Source organism: Neodiprion lecontei, chromosome 1, assembly GCF_021901455.1.
Source record: "Neodiprion lecontei isolate iyNeoLeco1 chromosome 1, iyNeoLeco1.1, whole genome shotgun sequence".
Lineage (NCBI taxonomy): Eukaryota > Metazoa > Arthropoda > Insecta > Hymenoptera > Diprionidae > Neodiprion > Neodiprion lecontei.
In genome coordinates this window covers 32851626-32873833 of record NC_060260.1, presented here as the reverse complement: position 1 = coordinate 32873833, position 22208 = coordinate 32851626, and the positions used below count along the sequence as shown (strand labels likewise).

The window sequence follows — 22208 nt, the reverse complement described above, 5'->3', positions numbered from 1 at the left end:
GTCAACCAGCTGCCAAATCCCCACGAAGTAAGAGGGACAAATCCCTTCCACCGCAGCCGAACGTCTCGACGAATCGCAGCCTTCGGATCTCTGACGTCACACAGCTCGAATCGCCGCGCGCTTTTTACTCGCCCGGATGCCGTTGAACGCCGCGATCATTTTCGGATTCCGATTGCCTACTCTTCGCTTTTCCACCGTCTTAATCGACCGAATATCGATCGCTTGTTTTTTCATCTCGGACTTTGACGACTCGATTCGAGCTCCTGTTCATCGCTCACCTCACCGTTACTCGTACTTCAGCTACAAAGAAATTACGAATTATCATTTTTTCGAATACAGCGAGTGGAGAAAGTTTAGGTACAACATTCTTCAGAGGGTTATTTCTTGTAAGATGGATGTAAAGATATCTCGCGTATCGTCTTATCATATGTATTGCGAATTTCTGATCGTTTGTTGATATTTTTTTATCCAGTGCTCGCGGCTAGTAGCTTCGTGTTTCTGTTGACGAGTGATTGTCGTTGAGAATCTTTAAGGAAACGATAATTGCGATTCGAATACGGGAGAAAACAATAATGGTATTAAGGCGAGGATAACCGGTACCTTATACATACACTCGGTCAGAACGAAAGGACTTTTACTCCTGTACGTCGGTGGTACAGGTGCCAGTTCACCTGTTCGATATATTATTTAAATGCTTCACCTGCCGCCAGATCTAGAGATACCGTGAGATAAGCATATACCTACCCGATCATCAGCCGTTTCCCGCTTTGGAAAAAATACATTCTTAATAATGATGTGCTCGCTCGAGAAATCGTTAATTAATCGGACTTGAAGTAATAAAGAAGAATTTTGCTCTAGTTGCCACGCGGAATATGCGTAAATGATAAACGGCTGAACAATGACGGAGGAAATTTGAGGCTTCGCACAATTGGCCGTCACACAATTCGCCTAAAATCTGTTTGCGTCAACTTTAATCGGATTTGTCCAATTCGCTTAGGGTTCACTTTTCCCTTTTCATTGTGGTATAGTGACCTGGAATACACATTTACACGTGATCGATATATTAAGCCCGGTTACTGTATACAGAGAATTGCTAAATTTGTACTTTCGGTGTGTAAATCATACTCGATAGATTCACGTTTGCATCTTTCATCCGCTGAAGTTACAGTTTCACATTTGTTCATCATGTGGTGTGCATATCGTGACGCCGGTCGGACTCTTCAAAACTGGTCATGCACATTGAGTGGAATGTATTTGAACGCAATATTAACTATGTGATGCGTAGCTACTTTCCATGAATCATGGAATTTCAGGAAAAGAATTTTTTATAATACATATACTGCAGTACTGAGAACGGAGGTAGTAGCTTGTTTTCTTGCCATTGTGAGATATTCACAGTTTTTAATTTTCAGCCCTCTCAGTCTCTAAAAATTATATTTTAAATCGAAAAATTTTCAAGTTTGACTTGAACCGTGAAGATAAAGGGTTATGTTACTCAATAATGTTATAAAAATGTGAATTATTACATAATTGAATAGTGAAATAGACATTTTTTACATTCATCGCTTTCAGAATTATTATTTTTAACGTTCAATACTGAGATAATCTGGCGTATCTTATTAATTCGTTTAATTTAAAATTTTTGTCATCAGAATCACCTATTTTATTACTTTACTGGGAAAACATATCAGAGTGACAATCACAAACAATGAAATACTTAGATATTTTAATCGTTATATGAAAAGTTTATACGCTAAGAACGAAGATATTTCGGTTACGAACTTTTCAAGTTACGATTAAAATATCTTAATAATTTATAGATAAGACTAATTTTCGTAATAATTTACTACTTTCAGTCATTTTCTTATTACAAAATAAATTGAATTGTTCAATTATGCAACAAAAATGTTCACCAATTGATATTACATCGTCACTACGTCGGCGCTTAATACAGCAGTACAGAACAAAGAGTAATGTTGTAGATGAAGCAGCACTGACCGTGAGTCGCAATTTTTATGTTCTTCGAACTGGTAAATAAAAATTGATCCTCAATATCGGCGCAGCATGTATCTATCTGTATATAAAAATATAGAAAGTAGCACGGTTTAATATTGATACTTAAGTTCTTCTATCTGGTCAAGAAGCGTAAATTCCGTAGCGGATGACTAATTACTGGAGGATACTACCGACTGTTTATACTACCGGAGGCTAAAGATATTTTTTGACACAAATCGCTTCTCTATTTTTAGTTCTGATTAAACTGACGGAAGTTTTGTAAGCCTTAAACGCTTGCGATGTTATTGTATTTTTGTTGAATTGTCAGGTTTGCGACACAAGTGTGTCATTGTCAGGCGTCACTCCTATAACAATGAAACGGGCAATATCCGAGCGGTACAATCGACTCTTCAGATGTCAAAATACGGAACGAAAAACTTTCCTCCAAAAAGAGGGGGATTCTGGATTTGCTGTTTTCTATGAACTACAGTTATTGTGAGAATTCTTTCGCTCCGTTTGCTCTTTCTTTTCTTCTTTTTTATCTTACTCTTACATTGTAATGAGACTTGTGTCCACATGTAATTTTCTCTTACGGAAGTTGTTCATTAGTATTGTCACTCCGGTTATCTTAAACAGTCTCGCAATTTGAAAGTAAAATTCTCTCGCTGAAAACCAGAGTAATAATACTAGTGAATAAACTTGCCGGTTGCGAAAATTCTCTCCTACTTTTCCTCTTTATACTCCACTATTTCCATCACATTCACATCGTTATAGAAGTTGCGTTCGTAATGAATTTCCTGTACCCAAAAATTTCCTTGATAGCGTCACTACAGTTATTTGAAAATATCGCCCTTTTAAGTCAGCCTGACCTTTTTCTCGCAATGACTATTTTGAGACCCAATATCAAAAATGGCAAATCACGTGTCCGAAGAGCCTGCCGTGAGCGTATCCAGCTACCGTAAAGCTCAAATGTATGTCGAAATGCCAAGTCCCAGGAGCTGTCACAACTTGGCGCGTTTGCATTCGTACATGATACGAAGAGTCTCACGTTGTACAACGATGTGAAACCGGGCAAAAAAATCAATGGAAACGATAAGGTCGGTAAAGAAAGGGAAAAAAGTGTGCCGTTCATATCATGCTTTTAATCAAATCTCAAAGAAAGGGAAGCGATCTACGTTCATTCGAGTATTGGAATTGCGTTCAAGTGTTTCCAATTCTTAACTCTACGCCGTCATCAATTACTCTATTGAAGATCGGATCACAGCATACGAAGTGCAGAAAATGCTAGCAAAAGCCTAAGAGTAACTTCGTGTGCTCCGATCAAATCACGGGTGATCGCTATGGTGTTACAGCTCGGGGTGGGTGTTTTCATGACAAAAGTTGTCCTTGTTGTTGTCTAACCATTCCACTTCCCTTCCAAGGTTATGCGACCCTCAGTCCCCAAAATAATGGGGCTCATCTTCCCTAAGCATTTCACGTAGGGATCTATGTCCAGCGACCAAAGGACGCGATTTTACCTGGAGCAAATCAGAGCCTTGTAGCTCCACCACGTCCGAAGTGTTTTTGAAGGGTTGGTTAGCCACGACGTCAGCATACGTAATTTTGCCGGTTGTATCTCCTATGGTTTTCCGAATCCCTCCAGCGTTTATGTAAGCTATCGCAGCGTAAGTCCAGTGAGTGCTGTTCTCAGCTAAACCTACGTACTATTAACGTCATGAGAGAGTAAAATCTGCCATTTCGACTAGTCAAATATAATGAGTAATTTTCCTAATTACAGTGGCTTACTCACAGCATCAACCATGGTGTCGGTGATTAAGTCCGTATCTGCAATTGTTGTAAAGTCGGACCTTGGTCGTTCCAACCGTTGTGTCGCCCAACTCGTCAACCGCCACTTGCCACGGTACTAGGGCAGCCAGTACGTCAGGATCTGTAGCAACAATCGTGAGCTTGAAGATCACCCCCACTCTTATTGTGACCGGAACAATGAATGGAGAGATGAACGAGCCTACCTTCTTCGATGGAGCTGTCGCGTAGAATAGGATTCCCTTCCCAGTCGTAGACTTCACCATCAGCGTCGAACCAAACGCTGATGTTACCCAGGTATCTGAAATTGTCAATGATCTCGGTTGTTGCTACTAATCAAGTCCTAATGGGCTTAAGATACGGATAAGTTTTGACAAATAACCCTACTTGGTATAAGCATAAGCCTGAACGATGAGTACCGTCCTTTGAGTGTCTTCCTGGACCACCACGACCGGATACTCATCCTCGGCAACGTCGGAACTCGGCGAAGTTCCTGAAATCGTGACAGTTTTAGCAATGAGGTGACATATTATGTGCGTCAGTCTCAAAAATTAATTACGTATATCGCACCTGAGTAGAGAAAAGTGTGAGAGTGGCCACCGACAATGAGGTCAACGTTTGGACAATTAGCAGCTAATTCTCTGTCCACATCCAGACCGCAGTGACTTAGAACAATGATGATTTCAATCCCCTGTGCCTTTAGTCTCGGCGCTTCATCATTCACGGTCTCAATTTCATCCCAAAAAGCCAGCTTCTCCGTGCTTGCGACAGTCTACGGATGGACAAATTCTAGTGAAGAGTCATGCATCTTGGAAGGGACCGTCTTAAAAGAAGGCGAGTGTCTCTAGAAAACTGTCACTGCCAAATGCTTATTAACCGAAATGGTGAAAGTGTACACAATGTTTCTAAAAGGTCCTCGCAGATATCACAACAGTTCATTAAAAGAAAACCTTCAAGACTCAAAGTGAGGGACCTGAAACAATAGTTGGGAGTTTGGATGCTCACGTTAGTTGTCGAGAGTATTACTCCGATTATTCCTATCTGAGTTCCATTTCGTTCAACAATCGTGCTATTGGTGTACAATCCTTGGATATCCGGTTCTTCACTATCGTCGATATTTGTAACGACGACCAGAGTGGTGAGCATTTCCAGAAAAGGTACTACGCCAGCGATCCCGTTGTCAAACTCGTGATTTTCAAGAGTCTCAATGAAGAGAAGTTCCATGACATCATATACCGTAAACATAGATACATAATTTTGATGCCGATACTCTGCGGCAATAAACTTTATTAAGACGCTCTCGCACGTACCACGTATTGCTACCTTCAGGCTATATCACCGTTTCTCTGTGATATAAAATCTTGAACTTCTTTCCGACTAAATTCAATAAAAACCTCGGATACAATTTTCAACTTATCATCATGACATTCGATTTTCGTCATGCCATCATTACTGTCGTTGGTGAGCATATGAAAATGATAGTTTGGTTGAGAGTCTTTTTCTCAGTTTGATATGAGAAAAATAACCTCCGCATGGTACAGCTGTGTTGACAAAATATAATTATATTCAAGCATTCATAGTTCATTAAAACTCAGTCTTCTCCGGTTTGGAAATGTATTATCGTATCAGACTAACTACGTAGTAGATGTAGCGAATTTTATTGCAGGAGAGACAACTGTAAAACACACAAACAAGACAAACGTAATTGATTCCTAACTGTAAGATGTTGAACATAATGTGGCACATGTTGGATATAGCTTCATGATAAAATAAATCCAATCGATAAATAACTTTTATAACACCTAAACATGTCAGAACTCTGTACAACTCAGGTAAAGCAATGATTTCTTATCGCTTAAGAGTTCAGCACCTGAAACACGTTTTGGAAGTGATATAATTCATTGGGATTATATAAACGGTCCAAATTCATGTGTTCTAATCCGTTACTACAGCTATTTATCATTCGTGATACTACTATTAGTTAACTTTTGTTCACTTTTTGAACAATGGCTTCTGTGATATTATATTAGATATTATATGCTAATAGAAAACTAGAAAACCATAAATTTAATACAAATTGTGTTCCATATTATGAGTGATAAAGTTCAATTGGATTTTCCTTAATACAGTTACAGCTATTCATATCCACATTAATCTAATCGTTACACAAATCGCCGCCTAACAGCCAGAGTATAAAAAACTGCAGAAATCATTTGTTTCGGAAAGCCTCCAGCACGGCATCGTAGTGTCTTTAAATAATCCATTTCACTCAAAGCTGATGGATCAACGATTAGAACTGATACCTCATGATTCCTAATCGTCCATCACTAATTAGTGTTGTTAATCTACATATTCTTAAATCACGTGTTATTCGAGTGAATTAGATAATTAACACGTGCGGTTTATAACCATGGATTAATGTGCGGTATGGCAATCTCGTGCCGTGGCTCACAGGTTTCAACTATTTATCATGTATCTCGTCTAAAATCGCGAATTTCTCACAAAATTGCGTCTTCAATGTGCTAATTACCATAGCGTCATGTGGTAACATGTTCATAAAAGTTGCCGTGACGTTCCACCCATGCACGTTGTACCAAAGTATGCCTTGAAATTTGTCACCGGCATTGAGGAAAATTGCATTCGGTCTTTCGTTCACGAGCTGATTTGTAGCTGTGAACACCCTCGCTATACCTGCTAGTATTTGCAGGGATTCAACAATTTCATTACTTGTTTATCTATCATTTTGAGATTTTTTTCTACTTAATGTCCATAGATTCGAGAGAAAACTATCAAAGAATTTAAATAAGGGTCACGTGTAACTGCATTCCCGCCACTCTGTTTTCCTGGTCCCCCCAGCTGAAGAAACTCGCGCCTTGATGACTCGTGCCGTTCCTGACCGCCTCGTGGCGATCACGAGTATTCAACGTCGGTCGTAACGTACGTACGCAACCATTCAGATTGGCCTTGGCTCTAGTCTGTTCAAGTCGAGCGCCCCACACTGAGTGAACGATATCGCGACAGATGGCGTTGCTGGTATCTGCGCTCTCGCCTGAGAATGTAGCCCCCGCTCATTTATTCACCCAGCCGCCCATGTCAACCATGTCTTCAGTAGGGTCATTACTGATCCACTGTAGCAGATGATGATTTCGGGATATGATCAATGATTAACCCGCGCTCGGTATCGGTCGATTATCGCACGGCCGATACCGAAGAACTGATGCTACCTGAAGACTCCTATCAATCTCCAATAAGTCGATCGGGCTAGAAATACAAGATTCAGACCGGTTACCAATATGGTAAATAGAGTTAAGATGTGTGGTGAACATGAAATCTTTTCGGACATGATTCTGATCTCGGCAATGGAATGGTACAATTACAATCAGGCTTACTGTTGTGAAGGATGATATAGAGTCGTCTCTTTTGTAGACAACGTTGATGTATACATTACAGATGTGACGATGTAATCCCAATATTACAAACTGTAGTAACTTAGTACTACTGAAATTCTTGGATGAATTATAAAATTGGTTGAAATATCCATATCGAGAGGGAAACCGTAACTTAGTCACCGGCTACTTTATCAATCCTACGAAGCATTGGATAAATACCGTGGCATGAATTAAATTTTATGGGATATTTTCAGTTTTGGAACACGAGTTGTAATTTAAAATAATTTCGCGATTCAAAGTTAATCGTCTAATCGAATCTCATAGGACGAAATTTTTTGATAAAGTTCCTCATCAAAAGTTTGGTTTACTAGAGTGTTGGCATCTTCGATTGCATTTCGTCGACTATTTTGATATTATATAGATATTATGAAGCACGGGAAGCAGATCAATTTCTTTCTCCATCGCAAAAATATTTTATACCTTCGATAATGATGAAGTTCTGTTCATAATAGTTTCAAAGTCCCCTGAACAAGAGGATAAAACTTTTCAAGGCCTCGATACTCTTATATGAAATCAAAATAACAAAACTTACAATTAATCCGTATCGAACGCGTGTTTAAACATATAATACAATTTTTTCACCTGGCATGAAAGTCGTTGAGATGAATGACGGATAATTCAAAAAGATCGGTCCGTCCGGGATACATGAGATTACGAGCAGTGAATGCCTCGGTCGACGCTAGCAACGCCGACGTTAGTAACGCCACGAAACTCATCCGGCAAATATCGTCCCCACGGATCATGGCGCTGAAAGTGCATGCGTGTATTAAATTACAAAACCATTCGCGAATTGTACTGATATCCATGAGAAATATTTCCGTGTAATTAACCTTTTCATTTACATGGAATGTGCCACTTTTACAAAGCTCGGGGACTCACTAACACTGTAATTAAAAAATCTACTACGGGATGGTAAAGTATCAATATCCTCTCGCCTGGACCGGGAATACCGGAATGAAAATAACTTAATGTCCCTCACTTGAAGCGTCCAGTTTTCTTTGCCAATACAGATAATCGTATAAGATAATAGCATAGCTGTAATATGAAATCCCAGTACAATATTTTTTCGAACTAGGGTACGAAGTGTCCACAGGCGGATTGCTAATTGGAAATGAGTTAGCTCGATGCAGGATTTATATCGCGAAAGAATAATTCGACACAAATACATAATACTATTTAAATTATCTAAGCTTTACCAGATTATTATTTTCTTACTATCAACATCGACGATTATGATCTACATTAGAATAAAAAGTCGATCCCGATTTTAACCCGAATCCAATCATACACATGCATTTAAACGAGATACACTACGTCATAATTAATTGTAACACTTGGAATGAATGCTTGACGTGTGAAGAAACAATTTGCATCAGAATCACCAGAAGGCCTTTTTAATAGTGAGAAAAAAAAAAGAAACAAATGAAATTTTTCACATTTAATGGAAAAGAGTGTCAAAATCAAAGTATCATAGCCCACTCAAGAAACCGACGTAGTTTTGTACCTTAGGTACTCAAAAATATGTGTGTGCATGCCCAGCAAGTTTCAAGAATAATTGGACCGCCGGGAGATGTACGAATAAAGTCCATTCGGAAGCGTTATGAGGAGTCACTCGGTACTTATGCTTTGAAATTACGAGCTTTGCGCAAAATCTACGTTTTGATATGGAAAACACGTGTGTGTAACCTTGTTTGAAGATTGCAATTGGTTGAGATGGGCAGATTTCAGTATCTCCTACCCTTAATATATAGCAGTTCCTGAACGCCAATTTTCATTTTCCGTTTGATTAACACGCGAAAAATGATTTTTCTTTCATTCTAAGTTTTGTAACTCAGTAACGAAGCAATATACATGAATGTCCGATACATATTTTTGCAGGGAATTCAATGCTCTACAAACAAGATCGGATGCAAAATTTCTGTGATATGCACTGTTTCGCTGTTGCTTGTGATTTTAGATCAATGGCCAGACTAAAATACAGGCGAAACGGTGTAACTTACAGAAATTTTTTATCAGACCATTTTTGTAGAGCATTTAATTCCATAGTAAAACATGTCATTAGATGTTCTGTGCAAACCGTCGTTGGTAAGTAATAAAATTCCAAATGCGAAAAAATGTTTGTTCCCATGTTATTTCGAGGCGATTGTCACTCGCACCTCTGTTTCTCGCCTTTCCGGCCCTCGCTTATCGACTAATCAAGCTTGATCGATCAAGTAAGTGACTGTCATCATCGTCGTTAGTTTACGTTTAAAGTGACTGGTGATAGAAGCACGGTCTACCCTCGTGTGCTGAAAATGACGGTTTACGACATCCTGGGTTTCTCGGCGGCCTTCCTGCTCATCCTGAATGCTGCAGGACCTGCGTCAGCAGCCACCGTGCCCCGAGCCACTGGCGAAGCTTTGCAACTGCATATTCTTCACACGAACGACATGCACTCGAGGTAAAATCTTCACCGCGGTCGAATCATTGAAGCTAGGTGAATTCAAAATGGGTGTAAAGATGACGATTCGGTTTTTATTGCGTACAGTGTCGAAGTAGATGCACGAATATGTATATACTGCAAATATGAATACATTAAATATGCGTTGGTACGGATATTTTGTGGATCGAAATCGTGCCTAAAACTTGAGACACGTAAATCTGAGCCTGAATGCGACGCGGAATATTTAGATTGGCTTACAGATTCCTCTAACGAGGAGTGATATGCTCAGCAATGAGTTTAAGGCACTGCAACTTTTATCTTTGTCGCTTCTCTTGCTTATACTTATGAATATTCATTTGTTGCATAAACATTGCATAATCTGCGATAATTTGATCATATCAAAACTGGGATGAGGATAAAGCGATTATTCATATAAAAGAGAAGAACTTAAATGAATTTTGCCTGAAATCTTCAATTCTAAAAATAATACACCTGACAATCTTTTCCCTTGTTCCGAACATGAAGCCATCTAATTTACACTAAATATAAAAGTAATAAAAATTTCTATTTTAATTTAAAAAGTAGGGAAGTTAGGTAATAAATATAAGACGTAATCTAACACTGGAGATCGAAATGAGCACAATTTTTTCATAGTTTGTTACAGCCGTGGACTTCAGAACCGGTCTTGAACTGTCGTAGATTCCATGTTTCATAGGATAATTGTCCTATCAATCGGCAAAATCTTTAGGTTGTGCGCTTATTTCAGAACCAACACAGACTGATTAATCATACACAGGTTGAAATTATAGTTCTTTGAGAAATACAATGGCCATTCCTTATTTGATCAGTGTTACGTGCGACGGAAAAAATCTCTCTCAATAAAGTCGTTATCCAATTTCATGCTCACCGTCACTATTCAAACGATTCGGCGCAAATAATGATCATTTTGCCGTATGATTAAAAAAAAAAAAAAATCTTGCCGTGTCACTCTAGGTAGTAATTATATGTGCATATATTTATTTATATACACAACGGTGGCTGGATTAAGAATGGCTGCCTTACTGTCTACTTGTGAGCAAATTTAGTGACGGCTCGAGAGTTCGTTCAGGAAAAAAAGAAATCATCTTATTAAAGTTGAAGACGGCCGGGAATTTTTTTACTTTCAATTTGTACAGAGGTCAGTGAAAGGATACTCATATTTACGGTTACAAGGTGGAATATTATTTGTTCAAAAAGTAAATGCGTAAAACAGAATGGAAAATAATTTGCTGTATATATACACAGAAACCGCAGCGGAAACTTGAGCGAAGTTTTCAACTTACGTGTAATTTAAATACAATACTTACTCAAGGAAGGTCTCAACTTATACAAATACAAAACTCTTCATTCACAACGTAGTGAAGAAGCGTAACTGACTGTCGCAGAGTTTTGCAACTCTGAAGTTTAAAATAGAATGAAACAGCTATTCACAACTTGTTACATAAAGTTCGGACTTAATAAATTTTTTTCTAATTATAAGCGTACACTATAAACTGCAGTGAGTAGACTGAGGATATATAAAGCCTGATAACCCTGGGTTATTTTTCGTAACAGTTTGCCGAGTCTGGCCGGGTTGGGGGGTATTAGCAGTTTCACATATTATCAACATAGCAAGTGACGACGCCGGCAAAAGAAGTTCTTCATAACCAACAATTTGGCGTGCAAAACGTTGGCATCATGCCGTCGTCGCCGTGAAATTAAAAAGTTGAGAAAATCCCGTACAAGAAATATATACGCCGAAATTATACAACGCATAAATAAATGTCAATTAAATCCATAAACGTGTATGTTTTATATTTACATGAATATATCAAATCTTTTACAGGCGAATGCAACATCTCTAAGACGCTCAATTTATTTTTTCAAAGTTCTTTACGCATTCATCTTTGAGCTGCAAATATTTTGGAAAAATTTCGCAGTGCTTCATTTTTAGTTCCAAGCATTTCAAGAATTTTCCAATAAAGAATTTTTTTTTGGCTTTGTTGAGCACTTTTAAAATGATGAGTTAAGAAAATGCGATATCTCAAGTTTTTAAAATAATAGAAACATTCTGAAACACTTTTCTCTTTGCAAGAAGCACGTTGAAGATATATAGAAGGATAAACCTATTTTATGAGTTTTTCTTAAAATTTGGAAGCGGTAATTGGGTTTTAATGAAGAAAAATTACGCATATTCTTAAATAAACATAAAAATGGATATGAAAATGCTCGTACAAGATACGAAGAGTGTCACGTTGTTCCACGATGTGAAACAGTACAAAAAATCTATGAAAACGATGAGGTCGGTGAAGGAGGGGAAGAAAGTGTGCCGTTCATATCATGCTTTTAATTCTCGGGGTGGGTGTTTTCATCAGGAAAGTGGTCCCTGCTGTTGGCTAACCACTCCACGTCCCTTCCAAAGTCATGCGACCCTCAGTCCCCAAAATAATGGGGCTCATCTTCCCTAAGTATTTCACGTAGAGATCTATGTCTCGTGTCCCAACTTCGTGGTTGCGATGCTGAGTAGCCAGAACCGTGTGACCGTCGCCTCCTGTGACTAGAAATGACACGACGACAATACGATACCATTCGTCCAGGTCGACGCCTTCATAAGTCGGCACTTCACATTCGCGGCACCTTTGAACGAAAAGGAATTGCAGATCGATTCATATCATTAAAAATAAGTGGCGTACATTGCTCGGAATGGGACTCACCTCACTTTCAATTCGGTCACTCTCGAGTACGCCTCATTCGACAAGTTGAACGTCACCTTCAGTCCAGACCACTGCAAAAATCCTATACCGACGAACTCGGTATCGCTATAGCTTGTGGCTACACCCGCCTCTAACACCTGATCAAAAATGGTAACGTCGTAAACGTCGCTTGCTTTATCATTTTTGTAACAATTGTCGCCTGACTTGTAATTTATATTACTTGGAATTATGAAATAGCTTGCATGAACCTTCACAGTTTGTCCGAAGGACACTATTTTACCTGGAGTAAATCAGAGCCTTGTAGCTCCACCACGTCCCAAGTGTTCTCGAAGGGTTGGCTAGTCACAGCATCGGCATACGTAATTTCGCCGGTTGTGTCTTCTATGGTGCTCCGAATCCCTCCGGCGTTTATACAAGCTATTGCAGCGTAAGTCCAGTAAGTACTGTTCTCAGCTAAACCTACGTACTATTAACGTCATGAAAGAGTAAAATCTGCCATTTTGAATAGTCAAATATAATGAGTAATTTTCCTAATTACAGTGGCTTACTCACAGCATCAACCATGGCGTCGGTAATTAAATTTCCCACATTACACTCTCCGTATCTGCAATTTTTGTAAAGTCGGACCTTGGTCGTTCCAACCGTTGTGTCGCCCAACTCGTCAACCGCCACTTGCCACGGTACTAGGGCAGCCAGTACGTCAGGATCTGTAGCAACAATCGTGAGCTTGAAGATCACCCCCACTCTTATTATGACCGGAACAATGAATGGAGAGATGAAGGAGCCTACCTTCTTCGATGGAGCTGTCGAGTAGAATAGGATTCCCTTCCCAGTCGTAGACTTCACCATCGGCGTCGAACCAAACGCTGATGTTGCCCAGGTATCTGAAATTGTCAATGATCGCGGTTGTTGCTACTAATCAAGTCCTAATGGGCTTAAGATACGGATAAGTTTTGACAAATAACCCTACTTGGTATAAGCATAAGCCTGAACGATGAGTACCGTCCTTTGAGTGTCTTCCTGGACCACCACGACCGGATACTCATCCTCGGCAACGTCGGAACTCGGCGAAGTTCCTGAAATCGTGACAGTTTTAGCAATGAGGTGACATATTATGTGCGTCAGTCTCAAAAATTAATTACGTATGTCGCACCTGAGTAGAGAAAAGTGTGAGAGTGGCCACCGACAATGAGGTCAACGTTTGGACAATTAGCAGCTAATTCTCTGTCCACATCCAGACCGCAGTGACTTAGAACAATGATGATTTCAATCCCCTGTGCCTTTAGTCTCGCCGCTTCATCATTCACGGTCTCAATTTCATCCCAAAAAGCCAGCTTCTCCGTGCTTGCGAGAGTCTACGGATGAACAAATTCTAGTGAAGAGTCATGCACCTTGGAAGGGACCGTCATTGAAGAACGCGAGTGTCTCAAGAAAACTGTCACTGCCAAATGCTTATTAACCGACGTGGTGAAAGTGTATACAGTGTTTCTAAAAGGCCCTCCCAAATATCACAACAGTTCATTAAAAGAAAACCTTCAAGACTGAAAGTGAGGGACCTGAAACAATAGTTAGGAGTTTGGATGCTCACGTTAGTTGTCGAGAGTATTACTCCGATTATTCCTATCTGAGTTCCATTTCGTTCAACAATCGTGCTATTGGTGTACAATCCTTGGATATCCGGTTCTTCACTATCGTCGATATTTGTAACGACGACCGGAGTGGTGAGCATTTCCAGAAAAGGCACTACGCCAGCGATCCTGTTGTCAAACTCGTGATTTCCAAGAGTCTGAATGAAGAGAAGTTCCATGACATCATATACCGTAAACATAGATACATAATTTTGATGCCGATACTCTGCGGCAATAAACTTTATTAAGACGCTCTCGCACGTACCACGTATTGCTACCTTTAGGCTATATCGCCGTTTCACTGTGATGTAAAATCTTGAACTTCTTTCCGACTAAATTCAATAAAAACCTCGGATACAATTTTCAACTTATCATCATGACATTCGATTTTCGTCATGCCATCATTACTGTCGTTGGTGAGCATATGAAAATGATAGTTTGGTTGAGAGTCTTTTTTTCAGTTTGATATGAGAAAAATAACCTCCGCATGGTACAGCTGTGTTGACAAAATATAATTATATTCAAGCATTCACAGTTCATTAAAACTCAGTCTTCTCGGGTTTAGAAATGTATTATCGTATCAGACTAACTACGTAGTAGATGTAGTGAATTGTATTGCGGGACAAACAACTGTAAAACACACAAACAAGACAAACGTAATTGATTCCTAACTGTAAGATGTTGAACATAATGTGGCACATGTTTGATAAATGTCATGATAAGATAAATCCGATCGATAAATAACTTTTATAACACCTAAACATGTCAGAATTCTGTACAACTCCAGTAATACAATGATTTATTATCGCTCAAGAGTTTAGCACCTGAAACACGTTTTGGAAGTGATGTAATTCATTGGGATTATATTAACGGTCCAAATACATGCGTTGTAATCCGTTACTACAGCTATTCATCATTCATGACACTACTATTATTCAACATTTGTTCAATTTTTGAACAATGGCTTCTGTGATATTATATTAGATATTATATGCTAATAGAAAACTAGAAAATCATAAATTTAATACAAATTGTGTTCCATAACGTGAGTGATAAAGTTCATTTGGATTTTCCTTAGTACAGTTACAGCTATTCATATCTACATTAATCTCATCTTCACAAAAGTCGCCGCCTAACAGCCAGAGTATAAAAGGCTGCAGACATAATTTTTTTCGGAAAGCCCCCAGCACCGCATCGTAGTGTCTTTAAATAATCCATTTCACTCGAGGCTGATGGCTCAACGATTGGAACTTATACCTCATGTTTCCTGATCGCCCATGAGTAATTAGTGATGTTAATCGACCTATTCTTGAATCCCGTGTTATCTGAGTGAATTAGATAATTAACACGTGCGGTTTATAACCATGGATCAATGTGCGGTATGGCAATCTCGTACCGTGGCTCATAAGCTTTAACTATTTATCATGTATCTCGTCTAAAATCGCGAATTTCTCATAACATTGCGTCTTCAATGTGCTAATTACCATAGCGTCATGTGGTAACATGTTCATAAAAGTTGCCGTGACGTTCCACCCATGCACGTTGTACCAAAGTGTGCCTTGAAAATTGTCACCGGCATTGAGGAAAATTGCATTCGGTCTTTCGTTCACGAGCTGATTTGTAGCTGTGTACACCCTCGCTATACCGCCAACGCATTCGTCCTCGTATCCCTCGTAACAAGTGCCTGAAGTGGATCCAGTTTGGACAAACCTGTTGAGAATATGCCAGAGTATGGATTAACGGTTTTGGAACTTCTTTCGTGGAAATATTAAAATGCTAATAAATAACTGTGGCGTGCCGCATAAAACTTTTAATAAAATCCCTACTCTTGTGGTCGGATACGTTAATAACTTTTTCATGTTTAATATTATTTGCAGGGATTCAACGATTTCATTATTTGGTTCTTTTTGATTTTAAGATTCTTTTTCACTGAACGTCGTTGGGTTCGAGAGAAACTATTTGTATTTTTTTGAATTAAGACAAATTGAAAAGTTCGCATCACCAACACAACGTTAAAATTCTCCTGAACCACCTACTCCAGCTGAAACAACGAAAAAGTTTATTGTTACGGCTTGTTAAAGAAGCTATTCACGCGATTCGTTTGAGGATCCAACGAAACGTTGTATTTCTTATCCAATGTGTGATGACCGAGACGAGAGTGGATATTCAAAGTTACTTTTTATTTTCAAAACAGTCTCAAGGCAGCTTTGAACTGGTTTTGTTTAGTGTGAAGCATTTTTAAGGCGGCTTGAGAATATTGAATGTGAATACCGGCTGAGCTTGAGGTATGTACTCTTGCATATTTACTAAGCGAAATCTAAAACGACGATCTATAATCTTTTTAGATCACTCTGTGCCCTTCAACGATGAATTCGAACAGAGGTCACGCGTAACTGCATTCCCGAGACTCTGTTTTCCTCTCGCGCGTCGATGACTCGTGCCGTTCCTGACCGCCTCGTGGCGGTCACGAGTATTCAATGTCGGTCGTAACGTACGTACGCAGGCATCCATATTGACCTTGGCCGTAGCCTGTGCAAGTCGAGCGCCTCGCGATGAGTAAACGATATCGCGACAGATGACGCTGCTGGTACCCGCACTCTCGCCTGAGAAATCGACCTCCGTTCGTTTATTTACCCAGCCGCCCATGTAACCTTCGTCTTCAGTAGGGTCATTACTGATCCACTGTAGCAGATGATGATCTCGGGATATGATCAATGATTAATCCGCGCTCAGTATCGGTCGACTATCGCACGGTCGTTACTGAAGAACTGATGCTACCCTGAAGACGTTATCAATCTCTAGTAACTCAGTCGTGTAGATGATTGAATAATCGGAATAGTTAACAATTTGGTAGACAGACTTGTGACGTGATGGACAGGAGAGCTTTGCGGATATGACTCTAATATAAGTAATGAAATGGTACAATTACTACCGGGCCTACTGTTTGTGAAGAGTGTTATAGAGTTGTCTCTTGTTGACGACGTTGAAGTGACGAAGTAATCCCAATATTACAAACTGTAGTAAATTAGTACAACTGAAATTCTTGGATGAATTAAAATTTGTTGAAATATCCACATCAAGAGGAAAACCTTCGTAACTTAGTCACCGGCTACTTGATCAATCCTACGAAGCATTGGATAAATACCGTGGTATGAATTAAATTTTATGGGGTATTTTCAGTTTTGGAACACGAGTTGTAATTTAAAATAATTTTGCGATTCAAAGTTAATCGTCTAATCGAATCTCATAGGACGAAATTTTTTGATAAAGTTCCTCATCAAAAGTTTGGTTTACTAGAGTGTTGGCATCTTCGATTGCATTTCGTCGACTATTTTGATATTATATAGATATTATGAAGCACGGGAAGCAGATCAATTTCTTTCTCCATCGCAAAAATATTTTATACCTTCGATAATGATGAAGTTCTGTTCATAATAGTTTCAAAGTCCCCTGAACAAGAGGATAAAACTTTTCAAGGCCTCGATACTCTTATATGAAATCAAAATAACAAAACTTACAATTAATCCGTATCGAACGCGTGTTTAAACATATAATACAATTTTTTCACCTGGCATGAAAGTCGTTGAGATGAATGACGGATAATTCAAAAAGATCGGTCCGTCCGGGATACATGAGATTACGAGCAGTGAATGCCTCGGTCGACGCTAGCAACGCCGACGTTAGTAACGCCACGAAACTCATCCGGCAAATATCGTCCCCACGGATCATGGCGCTGAAAGTGCATGCGTGTATTAAATTACAAAACCATTCGCGAATTGTACTGATATCCATAAGAAATATTTCCGTGTAATTATCCTTTTCATTTACATGGAATGTGCCACTTTTACAAAGCTCGGGGACTCACTAACACTGTAATTAAAAAATCTACTACGGGATGGTAAAGTATCAATATCCTCTCGCCTGGACCGGGAATACCGGAATGAAAATAACTTAATGTCCCTCACTTGAAGCGTCCAGTTTTCTTTGCCAATACAGATAATCGTATAAGATAATAGCATAGCTGTAATATGAAATCCCAGTACAATATTTTTGAACTAGGGTACGAAGTGTCCACAGGCGGATTGCTAATTGGAAATGAGTTAGCTCGATGCAGGATTTATATCGCGAAAGAATAATTCGACCCAAATACATAATACTATTTAAATTATCTAAGCTTTACCAGATTATTATTTTCTTACTATCAACATCGACGATTATGATCTACATTAGAATAAAAAGTCGATCCCGATTTTAACCCGAATCCAATCATACACATGCATTTAAACGAGATACACTACGTCATAATTAATTGTAACACTTGGAATGAATGCTTGACGTGTGAAGCAACAATTTGCATCTGAATCACCAGCAGGCCGTTTTAATAGTGAGAAAAAAAAAGAATCAAACAAAATTTTCTACATTTGATGGAAAAGAGTGTCAAAGTCAAACTATCATAGCCCACTCAAGAAACCGACGTAGTTTTGTACCTTAGGTACTCAAAAATATGTGTGTGCATGCCCAGCAAGTTTCAAGAATAATTGGACCGCCGGGAGATGTACGAATAAAGTCCATTCGGAAGCGTTATGAGGAGTCACTCGGTACTTATGCTTTGAAATTACGAGCTTTGCGCGAAATCTACGTTTTGATATGGAAAACACGTGTGTGTAACCTTGTTTGAAAATTGCAATTGGTTGAGTTGGGCAGATTTCAGTATTATAGCAGTTCCTGAACGCGAATTTTCATTTTCCGTTTGATTAACACGCGAAAAATGATTTTTCTTTCATTCTGAATTTTGTAACTCAGTAACGAAGCAATATACATGAATGTCCGATACATATTTTTGCAGGGAATTCAATGCTCTACAAACAAGATCGGATGCAAAATTTCTGTGATATGCACTGTTTCGCTGTTGCTTGTGATTTTAGATCAATGGCCAGACTAAAATACAGGCGAAACGGTGTAACTTACAGAAATTTTTTGTCAGACCATTTTTGTAGAGCATTCAATTCCATAGTAAAACATGTCATTAGATGTTCTGTGCAAACCGTCGTTGGCAAGTAATAAAATTCCAAATGCGAAAAAATGTTTGTTCCCATGTTATTTTAATGGAAAAAAGAAGTTTTTTTTTAGAAATATCCTAATAATAATATTATTAATAATACTAATAATACTCGATATTCCATCGTATTTATAATTGTTAAATACTAATTATCCAGAACTCACTGTTGGACCAATTCGGCCAATTAAATATCAACTTTTATAGGGATCATTTCTATTTTTCCGTTTCCTGACCGTTTAGCGGAGTAGCACCCACATATGCCTGTGATTAGTCGATGCTGCGTGTGAGTGACTGTAGGTGATGGGACATTCGCACCGAAAAGTTTGCGCCACGGCCGGTAGTATGACACCACACATCGCGCGTAGCCTACCAGCCAACCATCGTTGATATTTCTTTGCAGCAAATATTTCTAGTGAGCAAGTAATTGGGTAAAACGCGACGCAGGAACACAGGAGACAAGTGTTCAGGGGAAATCCTAATTGTTGACTTACAGGGGCATACTTTTTGAGACCTTAATTTTGCCAATGAAGCTAATTTGTTTTCAATACCGTAATTGGAGATACGACCGCGTCGCATATGAATTGGTATTTTGAAATTTCTAGGTTTCGGGTAGAATTGGAGTTTTGCATTATTTTTTCTATTTTATATTCTAGTAGTTAAGGAAATAATATGTAGGTCATATTCATACAATACGCGTATTTCCGGACGCAGAAATACAACGAGATTCTCTACATGATTCATCAACATTGAAACTTACGTCGGATGAAGACGTTTAGCAACGTAAACAACACATACATACATTAGACGTATCAATCGGCAAAATCTTTAGGTTGTGCGCTTATTTCAGAACCAACACAGACTGATTAATCATACACAGGTTGAAATTATAGTTCTTTGAGAAATACAATGGCCATTCCTTATTTGATCAGTGTTACGTGCGACGGAAAAAATCTCTCTCAATAAAGTCGTTATCCAATTTCATGCTCACCGTCACTATTCAAACGATTCGGCGCAAATAATGATCATTTTGCCGTATGATTAAAAAAAAAAAAACAATCTTGCCGTGTCACTCCAGGTAGTAATTATATGAGTACATGTTTATTTATATACACAACGGTGGCTGAATTAATAATGGCTGCCTTGCTGTCTACTTGTGAGCAAATTTAGTGACGGCTCGAGAGTTCGTTCAGGAAAAAAAGAAATCATCTTATTAAAGTTGAAGACGGCCGGGATTTTTTTTACTTTCAATTTGTACAGACCACAGTGAAAGGATACTCATATTTACGGTTACAAGGTGGAATATTATTTGTTCAAAAAGTAAATGCGTAAAACAGAATGGAAAATAATTTGCTGTATATATACACAGAAACCGCAGCGGAAACTTGAGCGAAGTTTTCAACTTACGTGTAATTTAAATACAATACTTACTCAAGGAAGGTCTCAACTTATACGAATACAAAACTCTTCATTCACAACGTAGTGAAGAAGCGTAACTGACTGTCGCAGAGTTTTGCAACTCTGAAGTTTAAAATAGAATGAAACAGCTATTCACAACTTGTTACATAAAGTTCGGACTTGATAAATTTTTTTCTAATTATAAGCGTACACTATAAACTGCAGTGAGTAGACTGAGGATATATAAAGACTGATAACCCTGGGTTATTTTTCGTAACAGTTTGCCGAGTCTGGCCGGGTTGGGGGGTATTAGCAGTTTCACATATTATCAACATAGCAAGTGACGACGCCGGTGAAAGAAGTTCTACATAACCAACAATTTGGCGTGCAAAATGTTGGCATCATGCCGTCGTCGCCGTGAAATTTAAAAGTTGAGAAAATCCCGTACAAGAAATATATACGCCGAAATTATACAACGCATAAATAAATGTCAATTAAATACATAAACGTTGTTCGCGCCACTTTACTATTATTATATTAGTTTGTAAATTTATCACAGCAAATACTTTAGTTTCGTTATATTTGTATGTTGCACCTATTTACCACGTATAAGGTGACTAAAGAGTCACAACAGTAGATTTACTTTCTTATTCCACATGACGAGTAGTTCAACGTTATAGTAATTCAAATTACGTACTTATTGCCTACGTCAGAAATTCGTGGGCCGATACTCGAATCGGCAGTTACGTACGTTCGCTTGGCCGGTGAGGGCGCAGCGCAAGTTAGTTAGTCTCGAGCGCTCGAATAGGTAGGACGTGTTAGGTTTCCCTTAGACACGCGCGTCGATCATTTCGTCTCGCGTAGTTTTAAGATTTATCCGTTTAACACGGTCGGGGGAGACGTGCTTCACCCTCCGGTTGGGCCGGGGGTGTCGCGTCTCCCTGGGCGAGCGTCATTGCATTTCAGCGTTGGTTCCCGAGACGTCGGGACCGCTGTTTGCACGGCATTGGGCCACCTTGACGCTCCCCACTCCCTGCTTCCACGAGTGCGTGGAAGTTGTGGAGCACGGTTTCTCATGGAGACTTAGATAAGTTGGCTTAAGATCATTGAATGATCATTCAATCTGGTTGACAAGGAACGCACCAGCGACTGTATTGTCCTGGTTTATGATGATCTGTTTTGCAGTTAATAAACACTTGTCTTGCTTCGGCTTTTCCCTCTGCACCGTGAGGGTTTTTATGCCGAAGCAAGCGTCTTGTCTTTCCCGCGAAATTGTGTTATTTATTTATTCACCCTCTCACTCACTCATCCCATCCCGATTGAAGTTAGAGAAGAACTCTGGTCAAACGACCAAAACAAACGTGTATGTTTTATATTTACATGAATATATCAAATCTTTTACAGGCGAATGCAACATCTCTAAGACGCTCAATTTATTTTTTCAAAGTTCTTTACGCATTCATCTTTGAGCTGCAAATATTTTGGAAAAATTTCGCAGTGCTTCATTTTTAGTTCCAAGCATTTCAAGAATTTTTCAATAAAGAATTTTTTTTTTACTTTGTTGAGCACTTTTAAAATGATGAGTTGAGAAAATGCGATATCTCAAGTTTTGAAAATAATAAAAACATTCTAAAACACTTTTCTCTTTGCAAGAAGCACGTTGAAGATATATAGAAGGATGAACCTATTTTATGAGTTTTTCTTAAAATTTGGAAGCGTTAATTG

At 38.9% G+C, this 22208-nt stretch overlaps 2 protein-coding genes and 1 pseudogene across 3 annotated transcripts in view; 1 reads left to right on the top strand and 2 right to left on the bottom strand.

The window, feature by feature from the left end:
• Window positions 1–3376: 3376 nt before the first annotated feature.
• LOC107220805 (apyrase) lies at window positions 3377–20931 on the bottom strand. 2 transcript variants are annotated; one of them, XM_046746756.1, is made up of 12 exons: window positions 20517–20931; window positions 17598–17762; window positions 15514–15739; window positions 13990–14187; window positions 13555–13756; window positions 13372–13477; window positions 13191–13285; window positions 12954–13108; window positions 12682–12867; window positions 12402–12538; window positions 12147–12324; window positions 3377–3454 (listed from the first exon to the last, which is right to left on the bottom strand). In XM_046746756.1, the coding sequence occupies exons 2-12, from the start codon at window positions 17756–17758 to the stop codon at window positions 3392–3394; spliced, it is 1707 nt and encodes a 568-aa protein (XP_046602712.1). In that variant the 5' UTR covers window positions 17759–17762; window positions 20517–20931; the 3' UTR covers window positions 3377–3391. The 2 variants fall into 2 exon arrangements, with proteins under 2 accessions (XP_046602712.1, XP_046602711.1); XM_046746755.1 differs by lacking the exon at window positions 3377–3454 and having other exon boundaries at window positions 11468–12324; window positions 20517–20922.
• Window positions 3459–11272, bottom strand: LOC107226803 (annotated as a pseudogene).
• LOC107223887 (protein 5NUC) overlaps window positions 9367–22208 on the top strand; it is a 33403-nt gene continuing 20561 nt past the window's right edge. Inside the window, exon 1 of the mRNA XM_046746750.1 lies at window positions 9367–9687. Coding sequence (XP_046602706.1) covers window positions 9542–9687 — 146 coding nt within the window. The 5' untranslated portion in view covers window positions 9367–9541. The remainder of the gene's footprint in view (window positions 9688–22208) is intronic.

What these genes read in the sequence shown, in the direction of transcription:
- LOC107220805 (XM_046746756.1), bottom strand. Translation starts at nt 17,758, where the DNA reads ATGATCCGTGGGGACGATATTTGCCGGATGAGTTTCGTGGCGTTACTA. An exon ending in TGTTACCACATGACGCTATG is followed by an intron (nt 14,188 to 15,513) that starts GTAATTAGCACA and finishes CTCTTCATTCAG; the next exon opens with ACTCTTGGAAATCACGAGTT. An exon ending in TAATACTCTCGACAACTAAC is followed by an intron (nt 13,757 to 13,989) that starts GTGAGCATCCAA and finishes GTTCATCCGTAG; the next exon opens with ACTCTCGCAAGCACGGAGAA.